We start from the raw sequence: 20,758 nt of genomic DNA, 5'->3' as shown, positions 1-20,758 counted from the left end.
ATTGATCTGTACTCCATAATGTAGTATAACATCTTGACTTAAAATCATGTGTTTAACATCACATCAGCTACTTGTCTGGACTGCTAGATCCCCAGTCAGCTCAGTCAGGCTAGTCCTCTGAAATAATTCTAAAAAATTTAATTTTTATCTCAGAGTCATCATGACTTGCTCTGATGGATTGCATTTGAGAGATGAGAAAAAGAAATCAAGGCTACCTGATAGGTCTGGGGAATAAATAACTGGATAGATTGTGGTACTGCTTGCTTAGAGGATAAAGATTAGTAGGAAACTGGGTTGAGAGCAAAGACCAAGAAGAGTCTATTTTGGACATGTGAAGTTTGAGCTACTTTTTTTTTTTTAGTGTTCATTTATTTTCAAGACACAGAGCATGTGGGGGGAGGGGTAGAGAGAGAGGGAGACAGAGGATCGAAAGCAGGCTCTGTGCTGATAGCAGCAAGCCTGATGCAGGGCTCGAACTCACAGTCTGAAAGATCATGACCTGAGCCAACTTCACTCAGTTGACTGACTGAGCCACCCATGTGCCCCAAGTTTGAGCTACTTTTTAGACATTTGGGAAAACAGTAGAGTATATGAATCTGGAACTCAGGGCAGGAGATAGTTTGGGAGTTAAAGTATATGGGTAATATTTAATGCCAAAGGCCTCCATGAGAGATGAGGAAATAAGGCAGTTATAGGTGGAGACAACTGCTTTGAGAAGTTTTGCTATGGTGGGAAAGAAAATTGGGTCATAGCAAGAAAGGGTCGTGAGGTCAATTTAGATTTTAAAAGTAGGAGATCTTATAGCATGTATGTAAGCTAAAAGGAATGATCCAATAAGAGGAAATTGCATAAAATAAAAAGGATAATTGTAGGAATTGATTTCTGGAATTAGCGAGACATTAGTATGGATTCCATAGCACAGATGGAAAAGTTAGCCCTTGATAGGAGTAGTTCCATCATAAAGGGAAAGTAGGCCAGAGTCTAGACACAGATTCAAGAAGGTTGGTATTTGGTAAAAAGCATAAGGGAGAATTGATCTGTTTTGCTTACATTTCCTTATTGAAGGATGAAGTGAGGTCATCGAGATTGAGAGTTAAAGGAAGGTGGTGTTGGAGGTTTGAGGAAAGAAGAGAAGACATGAAATAGTCTTTTCAGATTGGGAAAGTGAAATTATTAGGGCAATATAACAGACTTTGTAGGCATTATCAAATACCCATTTGTGTGTAATGTATTACCATAGAACACAAGTTAGTTTCTTCATTCTTTTTTTTAAGCATCCTGATATGTATGAGAGAGCAGTGCTAAGAAAAGATCATCAGAAGAAGTATGGAGCAACAGTTGATCTTTGGAGCATTGGGGTAACATTTTACCATGCCGCTACTGGATCATTGCCATTTAGACCATTTGAAGGGCCACGTAGGAATAAGGAAGTGATGTAAGTGGTTTCTCCATCTAAAATTAGAAATAATTTTTCAAATGTGTATTTGTCTTATTTTGTTTCATCATATGTTAGAGGTGTGCACTAATGAAAATTGATGTAGCTATCATTTCTGATATTTTAAGCTATTTGGTTTTGAATAAGAATGCAACCTTATAGAGTGCATTGGCATAATTTTTCTTATTGTGTTAAAATATCTATGTACAAAGTGTAAGTGGCATCCAGTCTTTGGCCCGTCATTAAATACATACTGCTTGCTGGATTATATTTCAACATACTGTTTATTTCTCTTTGTGTCCTACTTATCAGGGATTTTCCTTTATATAACTGAAAAAAATAGTACTTCTGTGGGGTACCAGAACCATTACCAGACGTAAAAGAAATAAAATTTTTACCCTGAACTGATCTGATCTCTTTTACCATTTCAAAAATATTTAATATACTATTAAATTTATTTCCAGTGTTGCGGTTTCAGTCCAAAGACTGACTGCATTTTACTAGTATTATTATACCTTTATATTTTGCCATAACTATTAGGAAATAATTGCTTGGTGTAAAATCACTATTGTAAACTAAATAATGGAGAAAAAGAGAGATGGAATTCTAGATGTCAAGTTTCTTATAAACATCTGTACACTGACCACACATCTTTTTATTGTAAGAGAAATTAGTGAATGACCTTGCTTCCTGAGAAATGGCCAATCCACGTACACATAAAATTATGAGGTTATGAATGTTGTTTAGAGAATGTTAGGGGATAGTAATTCACTGACAGCCCAGTATATCCAGTCCTACTTTAGATCTTAACATTTCTCTCAGACCTTTATATTTGACCAGACCTTTTGTAAGCAAACATGACTTAAATAATCGCACCTGTAAAAATACAATCTTTAATCTCACCTCAGGAAATTGAGGGAGAAGCCTATTTTTCTGTTTGTTGATTTCAGGAGGTAAAGCCAGCTGATATAATGGCTTTTGCTAAAACCTGGATATCTTCCTGTTTTCAGCAAGGACAGTACACCTCTTCATGGGAAGAAGGCATCCATTACTATAGTGATGACTTTGGTGAAACACCATTTTGAGCCTGCTTTACAGCAGTGCCCATTTTATAAAATCCCTTCATTAATAAAGGCTGAGAGCAAATTCATGTTTTTCTCATTAAACATAAATTGTGCCTAACAGTTAATCATGTTTTTATTGTCTTACATACATTTTAAACCATTTGCAGCATTTCTTGCTGCCCTGAAAATGGATTAAATAAAAGCATGATATGCTCCCTAAGAAAGGAAACATGTGACCCATCAGCAACCTGATAACATTGTCACCATGTGTATAGGTATAACCATTAGCAGAGTTTCTTTCTTTATATGCACAGAAACCTCCAGTTTGGGGGAATGCTGTTAATGTACGATAAGAGGTGCTTGAAGTAGTCGATGAGAGGTGCTTGAAGTAGTCATGACGCCTATTTTACTTGTTTTACTATTGGGAGGGTGCATCTACCTCACATTACAGCTCCCTCAGCATCTCATTTACACCTTGTCAGTGTACTTTTATATGGATTTTACCAAGTTAGTGAAGCTTTTCTAAGAATGTTAAGCATTCCTTTAAGAGTTCTGCATCCATTCTATTCACTTTTTTTCTTAGATTTACCTCACATATCTGTACTTACTCCTCTGCAATCAGACCTTTCTTATGTGAATGTACCTTATTTTTCTCATTAGTTTTCTTCTTCTGTGAAAACTCTGTTAAGGCAGAAATCCCAGCTGCCCCATAGAAAAGAGGCACGTGGTCCAAGTCAGTGGTACTACTGGTTTGTTCTGCTTTTTAGAGAAAAAAAATCTTGATTTTTCTCAGAGCACATTTACGTAGACATTAAACAAACAAAAAGTTATGCCAGAAATAATATCTATAATAAATTCATGTAAGACTCTTATATTAGGTTTCATAATTTCATCTGGATGAAAGTATTCCAGAAGGCATGAGCTCTTTGGTTAGCAAAGTGCTGAAACCTGAGAGGCTGCTTTTATTGACTTGTCGCATCTTTTATAGTATTCTTTTGCTTCCCCATCTGTCTTCTTTCTTCCGGTCATCTTTGTTTTTATCACCTACCTCAAGGATTGCATTAAATTTGGCTTTTAGTTTTGGTACACACACCTATTCCTGTATGTGTATGTATGTTTTCAGTATGCAGCGAGTCTCTGTGATACTGTGCTGTTATAGTTTTGTCTTCTTTTAAAAAAAAGAAAGCTGTTGTGCATTCTGCAGTAATTTCATAGTCCAGTTGGCTACCTTTGGATAATTTGGGTAAAAGGGATTTTTATGGCCTAGAGACAGTCTGTAACATAACTTTTTTGTGTTTGCTCGATTTTTTCAGATGGAAAAATTAATATTTTTGTTGTGAACATCAAGATGCTGTTATATGGCACTATGAGAGCCCAATGAAAATTAATTATGGCATATATAAAAATAATCGTACAGCCACTGTCCTACTTCAGTCAGTCAGATTCAAAGTATTTTGATTGTTTTATGGATCCTGTGAACATCAGTCACAAAGTTTCGTCTAGTAGATAATTGTAGGTGCAACTGAGGAAATATTTTTGCAAAGCCCATTGATAGGCTATGCAATGATGAACTGTGTAATTTATTCTCCATTTATTCCTCCCAAGGTATAAAATCATTACTGGAAAGCCTTCTGGTGCAATATCTGGAGTACAGAAAGCAGAAAATGGACCAATCGACTGGAGTGGAGACATGCCTATTTCTTGTAGTCTTTCTCGGTCAGTATGGTGACTTTCTCTTTTTGCACTTTGATGTTTGGAATCTTTATTGAGTAAAATCACAAATACTTAAGTATACTTTGGTTTTTTTGTTTGCTGTTGTTTTTAATATTTTACTGTGTTTTTGATGTGCTTTGATAGGTGATTTTTGTCTTTGTGGTAATGTAAAGATGGATTCTGATCATATGAATAATTTTGCCAGATCTCTTGTTAGGGCAGAGGACATACATTTTTGAGATCGCTAATCATTAGTCCTAGAATTCTGTCCATTGTAGGGATCTAGCTTAGGGACCTTCGTATCTTTTATATTGACCATCCATATTGACAGGCTATAAATGGTGGTACAGATGGGAGTAACTAGAATTCTAAAAAACACACTCGAGAAGTTTATTTTTTTTTTTCATTTTTTTTTATTTTGGAGAGAGGGAGCATCAGTGGCAGAGAGGGGCCGAGGCAGAGAGAGAGAGAGAGAGAGAGAGAGAGAGAGAGAGAGAGAGAATCTTAAGCAGGCTCTGTGCTCAATGCAGAGCCCAATGTGAGGCTCCATCTCATGACCCTGAGATCATGACCTGAGCTGAAATCAAGAGTAGACACTTAATCTACTGAGCCACCCAGGCGCCTCAAACACTTGAGAAGTTTAGTAGTATTCTCATTTTTAAAAAGTACTCAAATTACTAAAAAGGTGAGAATTAATAATTTTCTACTACTTTTTTTGGCATTTCAAATGTTCAGATGGGTCTTATATAACTTAGCACCCAGAACTCAAAAAAGTTATATTGTCAGGCATGAATTCTGTTAACCACAAAGAAAAATTTAAGGAGAAAGAAATTAAAAGTAGAGAGTAAATTATTTTAGGTTTTACTCTGGAAATAAAGCCGAAACACTCATCAATATTCAGGATTTCTGATTACTGGGGCACCTGGGTGGCTCAGTCGCTTAAGCGTCCATCTCTTGATTTTGGCTTGGGTCATGATCCTATAGTCCACAAGATCAAGCCTTGCATCAAGCTCCACACTGACAGTACAGGGCCTGCTTGGGATTCTTTCTCTCCCTCTCTCTCTGCCCTTCTGCTCATACGTGCATGCACACATTCTCCTTCTCTTTGAAAGAATGAATGAATAAATGAATAAATAGGATTTCTAGTTATTGAATTAACTTCCATTTTTCTTGAGTATGGTAGTTATATAATCCACAAGTAATACAGGTTATGATTTATTGGCTTACTACCTATTATAATTTGTGGGTGCTCTTTTGTATGATTTTCTAATATAAAAATGAATTTAAATATTTAATATTTTGAATATTGAGTATTATTTAAATCGTTTATATCATAAGCTAATAAAATATCACCTATCATTTTATATTTCAATGTCTGTGATACTCACTTAAACTAAGAGTTCTAATTCTAAAATCATTTTTCAAAACTATTCTGACAGTTTCATTTTTGTGTGTTGTTTGAAAAAGAAGTCTCCAAAACGAAATTGGGTCATGCAGCCAGAGTTATCAAGAGAAATTCGTTTTATTGGAGAGCAGAAATTGCATATTGTAGTGATTTATGTTAACTTTTGATTTAGAAAATACTCATTTTTGGAATCTCAGGCAAAATGTAAAATGTAAAGGGGTCAGGTAGTGAACACTGGCTGTTTAATAATTGCTGAAACTTAGAATCAATAACTACAGATTGTATATTTCAGGAGGTTAGCAGGTCTTAACCTACCTAATTAGTCTTTAACACACCTAGTTATAAATTCTTTGATATAAATTGCTTAGGAAACAGCACATTATGTAATCTTGTGGGTTTGGTTTTGTTTTTTTTTTTTTTTAATGTTTATTCTTAGAGAGAGAGAGGAGAGAGGGAATGAGCAGGGAGGAGCGGAGCGAGGGAGAGGGACACAGAATACAAAGCAGACTCCAGGCTCTGAGCTGCACAGTACAGAGCCTGACATGGGGCTCAAACTCACAAGCCGTGACCTGAGCCAAAGTCAGATGTCCAACCGACTGAGCCACCCAGGTGCCCCAAATCTTGTAGGTGTTTTTTTTTTTTTAATAGTAAGGACTTTAAGTACCATAAATCAGCAGTGAAAACGACTATCAAAAATAAAGCAGCTGTAAAAAAAGACAACCATCATTTCTTATATGTATTAGCCAAGACTGATAACAAGGGAGAAAGACCTAACTCAGCTGGTCTAAGTGAAGAAGGATGTTGACCTTGTAATTAAAAGTTCACATGTGTATGTGACTCAGAGCCCAGCTGAATCCTTGGACTCACACTGTGACCTCAAGAGTCATTGTCATGCCCATCTCTGCACTGGGAAATAGAGGAGAGGCAGGGATTCTCTTCCAAAAGGAGGGAGAAGAGATACCTGTTAGTCAAAACTTAAAATATCCACTACCAGGGCACCTGAGTGACTTAATCAGTTGAACATTGGATTCTTGGTTTCGGCTCAGATCACAGCCCTGAGCCCTGCATTGGGGTCCACTGAACATGAAGCCTGTTTAAGATTTTCTCTCTCTCTGTCTCTCTCTGTCTCCCCCTCTACTCCTCTCTCCACCATCTGCCCCACTTCTCCCACTTGTATGTGTTCTCTCTCCCCAAAATAAAAAAATAAAAATAAGATATCCACTATCTACTTTAAAAACACTTAAAAAGACTTTTTCCAGTATCTGCTTATATAGTCAAGAATGTATTTTTAAGGGGCGCCTGGGTGGCTCAGTCACTCAAGTCTCCGACTTTGGCTCAGGTCATGATCTCATAGTTTATGGGTTCGAGCCCCGCATCGGGCTGTGTGCTAACAGCTAGCTCAGAGTCTGGAGCCTGCTTCAGATTCTGTGTCTCCCTCTCTCTCTGACCCTCCCCTGCTCATGCTGTCTCTCTCTCTCTCTCTCTCTGTCTCTCTCACTCACTCAGAAATAAAAACAAAAAACATTTAAAAAAAGAATGTATTTTTAAAACTATTTGAAATTCCATAATTTCAAATTATGAGAGTCTCTTTGAATATATTATATAATTCAATGTAAGTATGAGAATGAATAAAGGTCCTTCCTTCCTTCTTTTTCTTTCATTTTTTTAAAAACCTAAGCTTACTAGTCAAAGATTATCTCATTTGAATTGGCACTAATTGATTGCCAGATGATTATATTAATTTTACTTCCTAAAGAAGTATACTCCAAAAAAATAGCAGTATACTACAAAAGGCATAAAAATTCAACATTAAAAATCATATATTGGAGAGAGCCCCTGGGTGGCTCAGTTGGTTAAGCTTCCAACTCTTGATTTTGGTTCAGGTCATGATCCCATGATTTGGGAGATTGAGCCCTGAGTTGGGCTCTGCACTAACACAAGGAGCTTGTTTGGGAGCTTGCTTCCTCGTTGTCTGGCCCTCCCCTTCTTGCTCTCTCTGTCTCTCTCTCTCTCAAAATAAATAAATAACTTTAAAAAGTTATATATTGGAGAGCCATGTTAAAAGGACATTAGGGTGCCTGGGTGGCTCAGTCGGTGAAGACTCTGACTTTGGCTCAGGTCGTGATCTTGCAGTTCTTAAGTTTGAGCCCTGCATCAGGCTCTCTGCTGTGAAAACAGTTCCCATTTTGGATCCTCTGTCCCCCTCTCCCTCTGTCCCCCCTCCCTCTGTCCCCCTCTCCCTCTGTCCCTTCCCAGTTCATACCTGTGCACTCTCTCAAAAATAAGTAAAAAATAAATATAAATAAATACAAGGACATTAAAGGGGTGCCTGACCTGGGGTTCCTAGGTGGTTCAATCAGTTAAGCATCTGACTCTTGATTTTGGCTCAGGTCATGATCACAGTTCGTTGAGTTCAAGCCCCGCATCAGCCTCTACACTGACAACACAGAGCCTGCTTGCGATTCTCTCTCTGCCCCCTCTCTCTCTGCCCCTCCCCATTCTCTCTCTCTCTCTCTCAAAATAAATAAACTTTTAAAAAGGGGGGGGGGGAGTGGGAAGTGGTACAGTGGTGCCTGAGTAGCTCACTCAATTAAGCATCTGACTCTTGATTTGGACTCAGGTCATGATCTCATGGTTTGGAAGTTTGAGCTCCATGTTGGACTCTGTGCTCTTAGCATGGAGCCTGCTTGGGATTTTCTGTCTTCCTCTCTCTCTCTCTGCCCCTCACCCACTCACACACACACACACTCTCTCTCTCTCTCTCTTAAAAATAAACTTAAAAAAAAAAGGACATTAAAAACCCTGAAATTAAACAATTATCTTATCCTAACTGCCTGGTTCTGATCAACTGATCTCACCTGGATGGCCATGTATATATACATATATAGATTGTGTTTGGAAAAATGAGAAAACTTGGGAAGGAATGAATCAAAGAATAATCAATAAGAGATAAGTTAACATAAAAATGCCATAAGCCCAGGAGCACCTAGGTGCATCAGACTCTTGGTTTTGGTTCAGGTTATGATCTCATGGTTCACGAGTTTAAGCCCCACACCGGGTTTTGTGCTGGTGGCATAGCCTACTTGGAATATTCTCTTTCTGTCTCTGTCTCTCTCTTGTCTCTCTGTCTCTCTCTCTCTCTTAAAATAAATAAATAAACTTTAGAAAAAATGCCATAACTCCTGCTGCATTGACAGGTAATTTTAAACCAAGGTTACCTGACATTCTGAAAAGTTGGCAGTTTTTTTAAGTTTTAAATTAATCCAAGTAATAGCAATTCCATTGATTTGTTGGTAAATATTATGATTTTGTATCTGGACTCTTCACGTAACTTTTAAATTCACTCTTCAAGTAACTTTTTTCAATACTATTTTAGGGGTCTTCAAGTTCTACTAACCCCTGTTCTTGCAAACATCCTTGAGGCAGATCAGGAAAAGTGTTGGGGTTTTGACCAGTTTTTTGCAGAAACTAGTGATATACTTCATCGGATGATAATTCATGTTTTTTCACTGCAACAAATGACAGCTCATAAGATCTATATTCATAGCTATAATACGTAAGTACTTCTTTATATTTTCATTCTGTATCATAATGTTGTGTTTTGTTTTGTAATTATCTTCCTAAATTAGGAGAGGAAAGGGAGAATATGTCTCAGCTTCTCCAAAGGTACCCACTTCTCACTTAGGAAATTATGTTTGAGCGCTTAGTGAATTCTTTTTCACCTATTTTTGGAATGAAAAGATTAATTTTCTGCTTTTATAAAATATGTAGGTAAAATAGCTTGTTATTAAACTGCAACTTTTATAAGGCTATTTTTGTTTCTGTGTCTTCTCTCTTACATAGTCACAATACCACAAATAACACCCATTAATAAATGGGCTGGGTTTTATTAAGACTACTGTTCTATCAGGGTCACGTGGCTGACTCAGTAGAGCTTGTGACTCTGAGTTCAAGCCCCATATTGGGCATAGAGCCGACTTTAAAAAAAAGAGAGAAAGAAAAAATAATTCAAGAGTATTGTCCTATCATTTAAAAAACATTAAAGCTCAAGTGTTAAACATAGCTAGTGTAGTTATTATTTGCATATGTGACTTAAACCCTTTATTAGGGGCTGGAGAAATAATCATTTATTTTACCTAAACAAAAACACATTGTACCTATATTATAAAAAATCTACCTATGTGATAGAACTGTATTTAACTAAGTACTCTCACACTTACATGTAAAGCTAGGGAAATCTGAATATCATAGGTGAATTCTATCAGTATCCGTATCCTGGAGAGGATACATATAATATCTGTATAGTATAATATTATGCTATATCTTATGCGAGATGTTAACCATTGGGGGACACTGGGTGAAGGGTACGTGGTATCACTGTGTATTATTTCTTACCACTGCATGTCAATCTACAGTGACCTCAAATGTTTTTTAAAATGAAGGGAACAGCTCCTTCTGCCCACAGGTCCTGTCTCTGTGGTATAATAAAAACACCTTTTGCACTGAAAAAAATAAAAATAAAATGAAGGAGAAAAAACTTTACACTCATTCTGTGTGCTTTAATGTTTGTTTTGACAAGATCAAATAGCAGTTCTGATATCTTATAAAACCTTTACTGGCAATTTATTAAGAAATAAAATTAATCAGGGGCGCCTGGGTGGCTCAGTCGGTTGAGCATCTGACTTCAGCTCAGCTCATGATCTCACGTTTCGTGGGTTCGAGCCCCACATCAGGCTCTGTGCTGACAGCTAGCTCAGAGCCTGGAGCCTGTATCAGATTCTGTATCTCCCTCTCTCTCTGACCCTCCCCTGCTCATGCTGTCTCTTTCTCTCTCTCAGAAATTAAAAAAACAAAAAAACATTTAAAAAAAGAAATAAAATTAATCAAAGTAATATTTTTAGATAGTAATATCTAATATGTATAATAATATAAACATGAGATATTACATCAATATAATGAATGAGATAATATTAATATAACATTAGATCAAATGTGTATTATTCGTATTATTTTGGTATGTAATAGCCTGAATAAGTATGTGTCATAGTTAGGTATTAGCGATGATTTCATTTTAAGAGCATGTGTGAACATAAAAACCCACCCAAGCCTGAGCCGGATCACAGCATTTCCACTGAAATGCCTCTTTGCTTGCACAGATAGGGAGAATCTATCTTTTCCCCAAAAACATCGTTTTGAAAATACCTAGTTGTATTTATTCATTTAACAAATATTTTATAGTCTCGTCTCAGATACCATTGTCAGTTCTTTGTCATTTAATCCCCACAATAGCTCTGTGAGGTGAGTACTATCCCTTGTGTTTTCTAGATGAGGAAACAGCATAGAGCAGTTAAGTAACTTAAGGTATTTTAGCAAGTAAGTAGAACTGGATATGAACACAGGTAGTCTGATCTAGAGTCTGTGCTCTAAAGTGCTGTTTTGTTAGCTCCCCATTATTAAACATGAAGAATCCTGTATCTTACACATATCCAGTATTGATATTCAGACATAAAAGTATTCTAGAATTGATTGCTGTATAGACAGGCCATGTGCAGTTTTCAGTTTAATAGACATTATAGTATCGACATCAACAAAGTAGCATTTCTATATACTGGCCATGATCTGATGTCTTAGAAAGAAACATTTTACCCTGCACACAAAAAAATTCTTACTCCATCCCAATAATGTCCTTTTGAATGTTTCTCACACAGTGCTACTGTATTCCATGAACTGGTATATAAACAAACCAAAATTATTTCTGCAAATCAAGAACTTATATATGAAGGACGACGCTTAGTTATAGAACCTGGACGACTGGCACAGCATTTCCCTAAAACTACTGAGGAAAATCCCATCTTTGTAGTGAGTCGGGAACCTCTGACTACCGTAGGGTTGATATATGAGAAAAGTAAGTTGGGATTTTTCTAGTATTCTAACTAGCCGTTTAAAAAAAAAATGACCTATAAAAATGATTGGCACCTTCATAAAGTTGATTGATGAGGACAGTAATGTAGAATTTTCATAAACTTAAAAATTTCATAAATTAGTTGAATGAAACTAGTAATAAAATTGAAAAGGCTTATAGGAACATAATTTGACCTTAAATATTTTGTTTCATAAAATGGTAGTCTGTCATGTATGTTTTACTGTAGCTCTTTGCGTTTAGTATTTTACTAACACTCAAAATAACCTGTTGTATCATAAGTTTGAGCCAATATTTATTGTGTCTGTTGTGAAGAGGGCACTTTGCCAGGCTTCGGAGTCCATGAAAAATTAGATCTACATTTTGGAATCTTAAATTATTAATTATATTGGTGGAAAAAAAATTACCCCAATTTTTACTTTCCTATTTGGATCTTTGGGATTGGATTTAAATTTAAAGAGAAGCATTGAGCTTGTTGCATTAGAACATATTTAAGAAAAGAACTAAACTCCTTAGAAATATTTTAGGTAATTTCTTAGTTGTTAAGGAATGAACATTTTTGCTTCAGGTGATTTTTTTTTTAACCAGAAAAAGAACATAAAAGAGTTTTATTACTAACTTTTAATTTGGGAGTAATTTAGAGGTTAATGTTTAATTTAGAGATTGCTATATAAAGGCTATAGTAATTTATTCAAAATACTTTATTTCTCATTTTAATTATTTTACTTCATATTTCAGTTTCACTCCCTAAAGTACATCCACGTTATGATTTAGATGGGGATGCTAGCATGGCTAAGGTTAGTGTTTAATTAAATTACTTTGTAAACATCTGAATTAAAATTGTCTTATCAACAATGAAAGCAATAAAATGTATTATCTTTCCATATGCCTATATGATTTAAGAAATTATTCATTTAAATTGTTATCCGTTGCACATTATTTTGTGGGTTTTTAAAAAAATTTTTTAGAACATTTATTTATTCTTGAGAGAAAGAGAGCATGAGCGAGGGAGGGGCAAAGAGGGGGGGTACACAGAGCAGGCTCCAGGCTCTGACCTGTCAGCACAGAACCCGATGCAGCTCCAACCCACAGACCATAAGATCACGTCCTGAGCTGAAGTCAGATGCCTAACCGACTGAGCCACCCAGGCGCCCCTCTTTCTTCTTTATGTCTTTTCTGAAACTCCTAAGAAAGTTTTCTCTATTGAGATAGTACATGTTCAACATTATCATATTAAGGATGGAATATTTATTGTATCTGTCCTTAGCTTTTAGAAATTGGCAATTTGTGTTTTTAAATTAACCTGATAAAAATATATAAGCTTGAAAATTTTTATGTAAGAGATTTTTTATCCTGAACCACAATTAGCACCAAATACTGACATTTCTGTTTCTTTATTAGGCAATAACAGGAGTTGTGTGTTATGCCTGTAAAATTGCCAATACCTTGCTGCTTTATCAGGAATTAATGCGAAAGGGGATACGATGGTTGATGTAAGTAATAGACTGAAATTTGAAAATAAGTGGTAACCACTCCATCATTGATACTTGACCTCTTCAGACTAAGAAGAGTCAAGTGCTTGGGATTTTTATTGTTTGGTTTGGTTTTTAAAGATTTTATCCTTTTTTTAATTCTTTTTTTTTTTTTTTTGAGAGAAAGAGACAGAATGTGAGCAGAAGAGGGCTAGAGGGAGAGAGAGAAAGGGAGAGAGAGAATCCCAAGCTGGCTCTGTGCGGAGCCCAACGTGGGGCTCGATCCCATAAACTGTGAGACCATGACCTGAAGTGAAATCAAGAGTCAGATGCTCAACTGAGTCACCCAAGCTCAGTCCTAAAGACTTTATTTTGGGGGCACCTGGATGGCTCAGTCAGTTAAGCATCCGACTTCTGTCAGGTCATGATCTCACTATTGGGTTTGAACCCCGCCTTGGGCTCTGTGCTGAAAGCTCAGAACCTAGAGCCTGCTTCGGTTTCTGTGTCTCCCTCTCTCTGCCCCTCCCTCACTAGTGCTCACTTGTGCTCTCAAAAATAAATAAAACGTTAAAAAAAAAGAAAGACAAAAGAAAGCTATAAAGTCATCTCTGCACCCAGTGTAGGGCTCGAACTCACGACTCCAAGATCAAAAGTCACATGGCTCCACCAATTGAGCCAGCCAACCACCCTTTCTGTGTTACTATAACATTTAGTGTACAAAACGTTTAGCAACTATTTTTTTATTTGGTTCCTACAGCAGCTTGTGAGACAGATAGGACAAATAGTATCTGAATTTTAAAACTGACACCGCACTGTGTATACAGTGTGATGGTAAATGAATTCTTTTCCCAGGGACTTTGACTTGGCTGTCATTTCACTTTCTTGGTAGGAAGGCTTTGGCATTGTTATAATTCAAGATAGTCTGGACTTGTTCTAGAGTTCTAGCCCCAGGCAGTCACTCATATGCTTTCTGTCTATATAGATTTGCTTATTCGAGACACTTCACATAAATGAAATTATACAGTGGAGTACACGTTCACCTTGACAAGCCATAAAAGCTTTTTTTAAAGCAAATCATGTAATATAGCTCTTCTAGGTCAGAATATTGATTAATTAAGTATAATATTTTTTCTGAAAGTCATCCTAAGAAATATTTTGTGAATGAATATGACTTGCCCTTTTTTTACTTTACATGATTTGTAGATGTTATCTTTCCATCTGATAGAAATGGGGAATAAATGATCTCTTTGAACATCATGCCTCTAGTTTCTATACACCATCATTTAAGGCTTTTGAATTTTATACACACATAGCAATGGCCTCGTGTTCCCTGGGCTCATAATGCTCTTTGGCTTAGTGCTTGTGACAGTTTATATGTACCTCCCTCACACCTCTCCTCCCCTTCTTGCAAAAGCACAGATGAAGCATTTATTTCATCATTCTCGTTCTGCTGGTACATTAAGAAGAAAAGAGAATGACACTTTTTCCCTCCCACTTTTATGTTAAACTCATAAATTTATCTTTTTTTTTTTAGGTGTTCACGTATCCAGCTTCTAAGTGTATGCTTTTCTCTTTCCATTAAGTCTTTTTGTTTTTACTAAATAATTTCTGGAAAATCTGAGTGTTGACTCCATTTACGTTTGTGGTATTGTAACCAACAGATCTTGTTATCCACCACAGTCACTGCTCCGGGAAGCTTTTATACCTATTAACTTTTAGTTTAATACGTCATGAGAAAATAGGTTTTTGTTTTGATTTGGCTTTTGATTTGGGTGTGTTTTTTTTTTTTAACTAGTTTTTAATGTAGACCACTGCTGGCAAACTTTTTCAGTTAGTAAATTTTTTTTTTCCATCAATAAAGGACTATATTTGAAATCTGTGTCTGTTCCATGTTTCAAACACGACAATTTTGTATTAGAAATACAGCTCTCTGCCTCTAACTATGGGAACTATTTGCCCTGTTGATTAACAAAAACAAAAATGATCCAAAGAGATAGGAGAGTGACCAAAGAAAGCCTCTGATGGTCCATGAACTTGAGCTCCTGTCTCTCATACCCCTTTGTTGTTGTTAATTTTTCTTTAATCAAAAATTTTTTTTCAGGAATAGAACTTTGTGATTCACCACTTACATATAACACCCAGTGCTCATCCCACGCAGCGTCCTCCTTAATGCCCATCATCCATTTAGTACTTCCCCCCACCCAACACCCCGCCGGCAAGCCTCAGCTTGTTCTCTGTATTTAGGAGTCTCTTATGGTTTGTCTTCCTTTCTGTTTTTATATTAGTTTTGCTTTCTTTCCCTTATGTTCATCTGTTTCATATCTTAAATTCCACATATGAAATCATTTGATATTTGTCTTACTCTGACTTATTTTGCTTAGCTTAATACACTCTAGTTCTATTCACATTGTTGCAAATGGCAAGATTTCATTCTTTTTCATTGTTGAGTAATTATCCATTCATCTGTTGATGGACATTTGGGCTCTTTCCATACTTTGGCTATTGTTGATAGTGCTACTATAAACATTGGAGTGTGTGTGTCCCTTCAAATCAGCATTTTTGTATCCTTTGGTTAAATACCTAGTAATGCAATTGCTGGGTCGTAGGGTAGTTCTATTTTTAATTTTTTGAGGAACCTCCATACTGTTTTCTAGAGTGTCTGCACCAGTTTGACTTCCCACCAGCAGTGCAAAAAGGGTTCTTCTTTCTCTGCATCCTCACCAATATCTGTTTTTGCCTGATTTGTGAATTTTAGCCATTCTTACAGGTGTGAGATGGTATCTCATAGTAGTTTTAATTTGTATTTCCCTGATGATGAGTGATGAACATTTTTTCATGTGTCTTAGCCATCTGGATGTCTTCTTTCAAAAAGTATCTGTTCATGTCTTTGGCCCATTTCTTCATTGGATTATTTGTGGGGTTTTATGGGTGTGAAATTGATAACTTCTTTACAGATTTTGCATACTAACCCTTTATCCAATATGTCATTTGCAAATATCTTCTCCCATTCCATCAGTTTGCCTTTTAATGTTGCTGATTGCTGTGCAGCTTTTTATCTTGATGAAGTCCCAGTAGTTCATTTTTGCTTTGTGTGTACCCTTGCCTCTGGAGACATGTCAAGTAAGTTACTGCAACCAAGGTTAAAGAGATTGTTGCCTGTTTTCTCCTCTAGGATTTTGACGGTTTCCTGTCTTAGTTAGGTCTTTCATCCATTTTGAGTTTACGTTTGTGTACGGTGTAAGGAAGTGGTCCAGGTTCATTCTTCTGCATGTCACTGTCCAGTTTTCCCAGCACCTCTTGCTGAAGAGACTTTTTCCCATTGGATAATCTTTCCTGCTTTGTCAAAGATTAGTTGGCCACATATTTGTGCATCCATTTCTGGGTTCTGTATTCTGTTGCATTGATGTATGTGTCTGTTCTTGTGCCAGTACCGTACTGTCTTGATGATTACAGCTTTGTAATACAGCTTGAAGTCTGGGATTGTGATGCTTCCTGCTTTGGTTTTCTTTTTCAGGATTGCTTTGGCTATTCGGGGTCTTTTGTGGTTCCATACAAATTTTAGAATTGTTTGTTATAGCTCTGTGAAGAATGCTGATGGTACTTTGATAGGGATTGCCAGTTAGTAGATATATTAGACTTTATGAGCCCTATAGGGTCCCTTCTTTATTTTTATTTTTATTTTGTTTTTACAACCTTTAAAAATATAAATATTCTTAGCAAAAACAAACATCATGCCTTAGTTTGTTGACCCTTAATGTAGACCAGAAGCCCTCCAGTTTTATTAATTATGTCATCCTGCTTCTTCAGAGATCACAATTTATGAGCAGTAAAAATTAATTTTGGTGATATAAAGCATAACACATATGGCTTATTTGTATGATTGTAGTTTAGTTTATATTTTTAATATAATTTTAATGCCTTGGATTTCTAAACTGTCATTGTAGTAAGTAGTAACTAATGTCCTGTGCCCTAGATATCTATAAGAGTCACAGAGATACTTTTAGTAATAAAAAGTGAATTGGCAAGACTCAGGCCAAGAGGAACAGAAATGATTGGCTTTCATAATATGACAAGATTGTTAATAAATTTGAAGAGTAGAAACAGCAGTGTAATTAACGATGGATGAGAGAAAACAAATAATTCCTTAGACAACTAATGAGAATATTATTATTTTCTAGAGAATTAGTTAAAGATGATTATAATGAAACTGTTCACAAAAAGACAGAAGTTGTGATCACACTGGATTTCTGCATCAGAAACATTGAAAAAACTGTGAAAGTGTGAGTAGATCACTTCCTTGCCAATAATGGTGAAAATGTTAAATATTCACTTATTTAGTTACCCTTGGTTTAGTAGAACATGCTATGCAAGAGTTTGAGTCAAGACACCACCTTAGACTGAATACTTCCTCACAAAGCCAAAGTTATTTAGTTGTCTCAGTAAGAAATGAACATTTGATGGCATTTCTCCTCCCCTTTACAAAGGAAAAGGTAATCTGTCATAGATACGTCTCATTTTTTAATCTTGCAAAGCAGACGCTCTGAATAGGAAAATATAGATCCTGCAGTCAACAAAGGAAGTAGAAAGAGGTATTCTAGAACTGTATTTTGGTTGTAGCTGTAGAATTTGGGGATTACTTTTAGTTTACTGTTACTTATTAATCTTATCCCTGAGACTGTGTTTTGAAACAATATTTTAGACTTCCCTCTTCCTACCCTGTATTATTTGTACTACAAAGTAAATACAAGAAATGAGATCAGTATGACCCCCATTCTGCAATCTAGTATTTTGACCATTGTCCTGGCATAAGACTGTTGGAAATCAAGTTGTCTTTTGTATAAAAATGTATAAATAGTAGTATATAAAATCCCTTCTTTACAGAGACATCAAGTTTTCTTGGAATCTGTTGTTTGTAGGCTTTGCATTCTATGTTTTATTCTTAAATAGTTATGATAATAAGAACTCAAATATAATTCATAAAACATTTTAAAATCTGTATATTCATCATACTCATTTGATTTTTCTGTGCTTGTTTTCATACAGATATGAAAAGTTGATGAAGATCAACCTGGAAGCAGCAGAGTTAGGTGAAATTTCAGACATACACACCAAATTGTTGAGAGTGAGTATTTACACAATAATGACAGCCATTGGCTCATAACCTATTTCTTTGCTGGTAAGATCAGATCTCACCTTTCCTAGAAAGATGATATTCCTAAAAGATCTCCAGAAAAGGAGTAGCCTTTTCCCATCTTTAGGAACTATTTACAATATTTAAATACCCTTAATGACATGAAATTCTTTATGACGTGCTTGCTTTGCTTTAAGTCCTTTTCTCTCACAAGTCTCCTTTTAAAATCCATAATGCTTGGGACACTGGGTGGCTTAAGTCAGTTAAGCATCTAGCTCTTGATTTCAGCTCAGGTCATGATTTCATTCGTGAGTTCACACTGACTACATGGACCCTGCTGAGATTCTCTCTCTCCCTCTCTCTCTGTGCCCTTCCCCAGCTCACTGTCTCACTCTCTCAAATAAATAAGCATTATTAAAAAAAGGTGGGGGTCGGAGGTGCCTGGGTGGCTCAAGTTGGTTGAGCAACTGACCTCAGCTCAGATCATGATCTCAGATCATGAGTTCAAGCCCCATGTCAGGCTTTGCACTTACATTGCAGAGCCTGATTTGGATTCTCTGCCACCCTCCCTCTCTGCCCCTCCTTCTCTCTCTCACTCACTCGCTCTCAAAAATAAGCCAGTATTTTTTTTTTTAGTTAAAAAAAAATCTGTGATGTTCTCATGATGCTGCTATGACAATTAAAGCAAGTTCGTAAATGTAAATTGCTGTGTGGAGTGCTTAATCTTGTTTAGAAATGTGCAGAGTGCTTAATCTTATTTAGAAATAGATACAAGTTAGAAAAATATCTTTTCTAAAATAAAAAAAAAAACTAAGGAAAGAAAGATTTGGGTTCCTCAGGGCAGTGAATAATTTCTGTAACTAAAAAAGGAGTTGGGACAAAGGTCTCTACTCTGCCGAAAAGTACAATAGCATTTTAGGTAGTCTCTGAATCTTTTATTAAAATGTGTTCTACAGTTCGTGAGTTCAAGCCCCGTATCGGCCTGGCTGCTGTCAGCCTGTCTGTGCAGAGCCTGTTTTGGATCTTCTGTCCCCCTCTCTCTGCCCCTCCTCTGCTTATACTCTCCCCCAAATAAATATTAATAAATAAATAAAATTTTTAAAATTAAAAAACTTAAAATGTGTTCTAGAAGAGCACAGACTATGGTATTATTGTGAGAGCTGACCACTAATCCCAGATGTCCCCCTATTCGCTTAGCTATTCCTGTCTGGCTTCTTAATTGCACAATGCCTTTAATTCTTTACATCCTTGGTTTCTTTTTCTTTAAAATGGACAGTTTCTTACTCTACTTATCTCACAGGTTGTACCCATTAAAATAGATAAATAAAAATGCTATACTCCTACAAGTCTTTAGCATTTGAAGTATTCTTTCATGAAATGGATGTTAAATTAAAAGTGAAAAGAACTTGATATGATACCTCCTTTCTCTTCCCCAGCTTTTTAGTTTATTGTTTTCCTCAGTTTTAGGTCTAGAACAGTGGTTTTCAAAATATGAGTCATGGGGCACCTCACTGGCTCAGTCAGTAGTGCATGGGACACTTGATCTCAGGGTCATGAGTTCAAGCCCCACGTTGAACATAGAGCTTACTTTAAAAAAATAAATACAAAAATTAGGAAATTATTTTTGACCATAAGAATAAAATTTGTGGGGGCGCCTGGGTGGCTTAGTAGGCNAAATAAATAAAATAAAATAAAATAAAATTTGTGGGGTGCCTGGGTGACTCACTTGGTTAGGTGTCCAACTTCAGCTCAGGTCCTGATCTTGCAGTTCATGAGTTCAAGCCCCACATTGGGCTCTCAACCATCAGCACCTAGCTAGCTTCGGATCCTCTGTCTCCCTCTCTCTGCCACTCCCTTACTTGCTTTCTCGCTCTCTCAAAAATAAATATTAAAAAAATAATAAACTTTCTAAACAGGAAATAGATAACACATTGCTCACCACCCAAAAAAATGTTTATTAAAAGTTCTGTTCAGTGTCCTGCACAGTGATCCTCATAGTAGTTCCTGGGCCTGCAGCCTCAGCCTCACACGGTAACTTGTTAGATGTGCAAATTCAGGGGCCGCACCCTGCAAATCAGAAACTGATGGTAGTGCCCCGCAGTCAGTGTTTTAACAAACCCTCCAGGTGATTTTGGTGCTGCTAAAATTTTGACAACCACTGTTTTAGTCATCTTTTTATATACATTATTAAGTGATTGTTATCCTGGGGCCCCTGGGTGGCTCACTCAGTTAGGCCTCGGACTCGATTTCGGCTCAGGTCATGATCTTGTGTTTGGTGAGATTGAGTCCCATGTCAGTCTCTAAACTGACAGCTCAGAACCTGCTTGGAATTCTCTCTTTCTCCCTTTCTGCCCCTCCCCTGCTTACACATGCTCTCACAATCTTGTTCTCTCGCTCTGTCTCTCAAAATAAAGAAACTGGAGTGCATGGGTAGTTCAGTTAGTTAAGCATCCAACTCTTGATTTTGGCTCAGGTCACAGTCTCAGTTTGTGAGTTTGAGCCCTGCATCAGGCTCTCTGGGATTCTCTCTCTCTCTCTCTCTCTCTCTCTCTCTCTCTGCCTATTCCCCACTCATGTTCTGTCTCTCTCAAAATAAATAAATTTTAAAATAAATAAAT

At 36.6% G+C, this 20,758-nt stretch overlaps 1 protein-coding gene across 3 annotated transcripts in view; it reads left to right on the top strand.

The window, feature by feature from the left end:
• The window catches only part of TBK1 (TANK binding kinase 1), a 53,154-nt gene that overhangs the window by 17,684 nt on the left and 14,712 nt on the right, over window positions 1-20,758 (top strand). For all 3 annotated transcript variants that reach the window (XM_077775184.1, XM_077775183.1, XM_077775185.1), the window contains 8 exons: window positions 1,275-1,435; window positions 4,105-4,215; window positions 8,994-9,173; window positions 11,326-11,522; window positions 12,276-12,334; window positions 12,939-13,030; window positions 17,188-17,289; window positions 18,053-18,131. In XM_077775184.1, the coding sequence (XP_077631310.1) occupies window positions 1,275-1,435; window positions 4,105-4,215; window positions 8,994-9,173; window positions 11,326-11,522; window positions 12,276-12,334; window positions 12,939-13,030; window positions 17,188-17,289; window positions 18,053-18,131 (981 nt within the window). The remainder of the gene's footprint in view (window positions 1-1,274; window positions 1,436-4,104; window positions 4,216-8,993; window positions 9,174-11,325; window positions 11,523-12,275; window positions 12,335-12,938; window positions 13,031-17,187; window positions 17,290-18,052; window positions 18,132-20,758) is intronic.

The sequence above is a fragment of the Crocuta crocuta genome, unplaced genomic scaffold (genome assembly GCF_008692635.1).
Source record: "Crocuta crocuta isolate KB4526 unplaced genomic scaffold, BGI_CrCroc_1.0 scaffold97, whole genome shotgun sequence".
In the NCBI taxonomy this organism is placed as follows: Eukaryota; Metazoa; Chordata; class Mammalia; order Carnivora; family Hyaenidae; genus Crocuta; species Crocuta crocuta.
The sequence above is the reverse complement of the archived record's forward strand: the minus strand, read 5'-3'. Positions and strand labels throughout refer to the sequence as shown.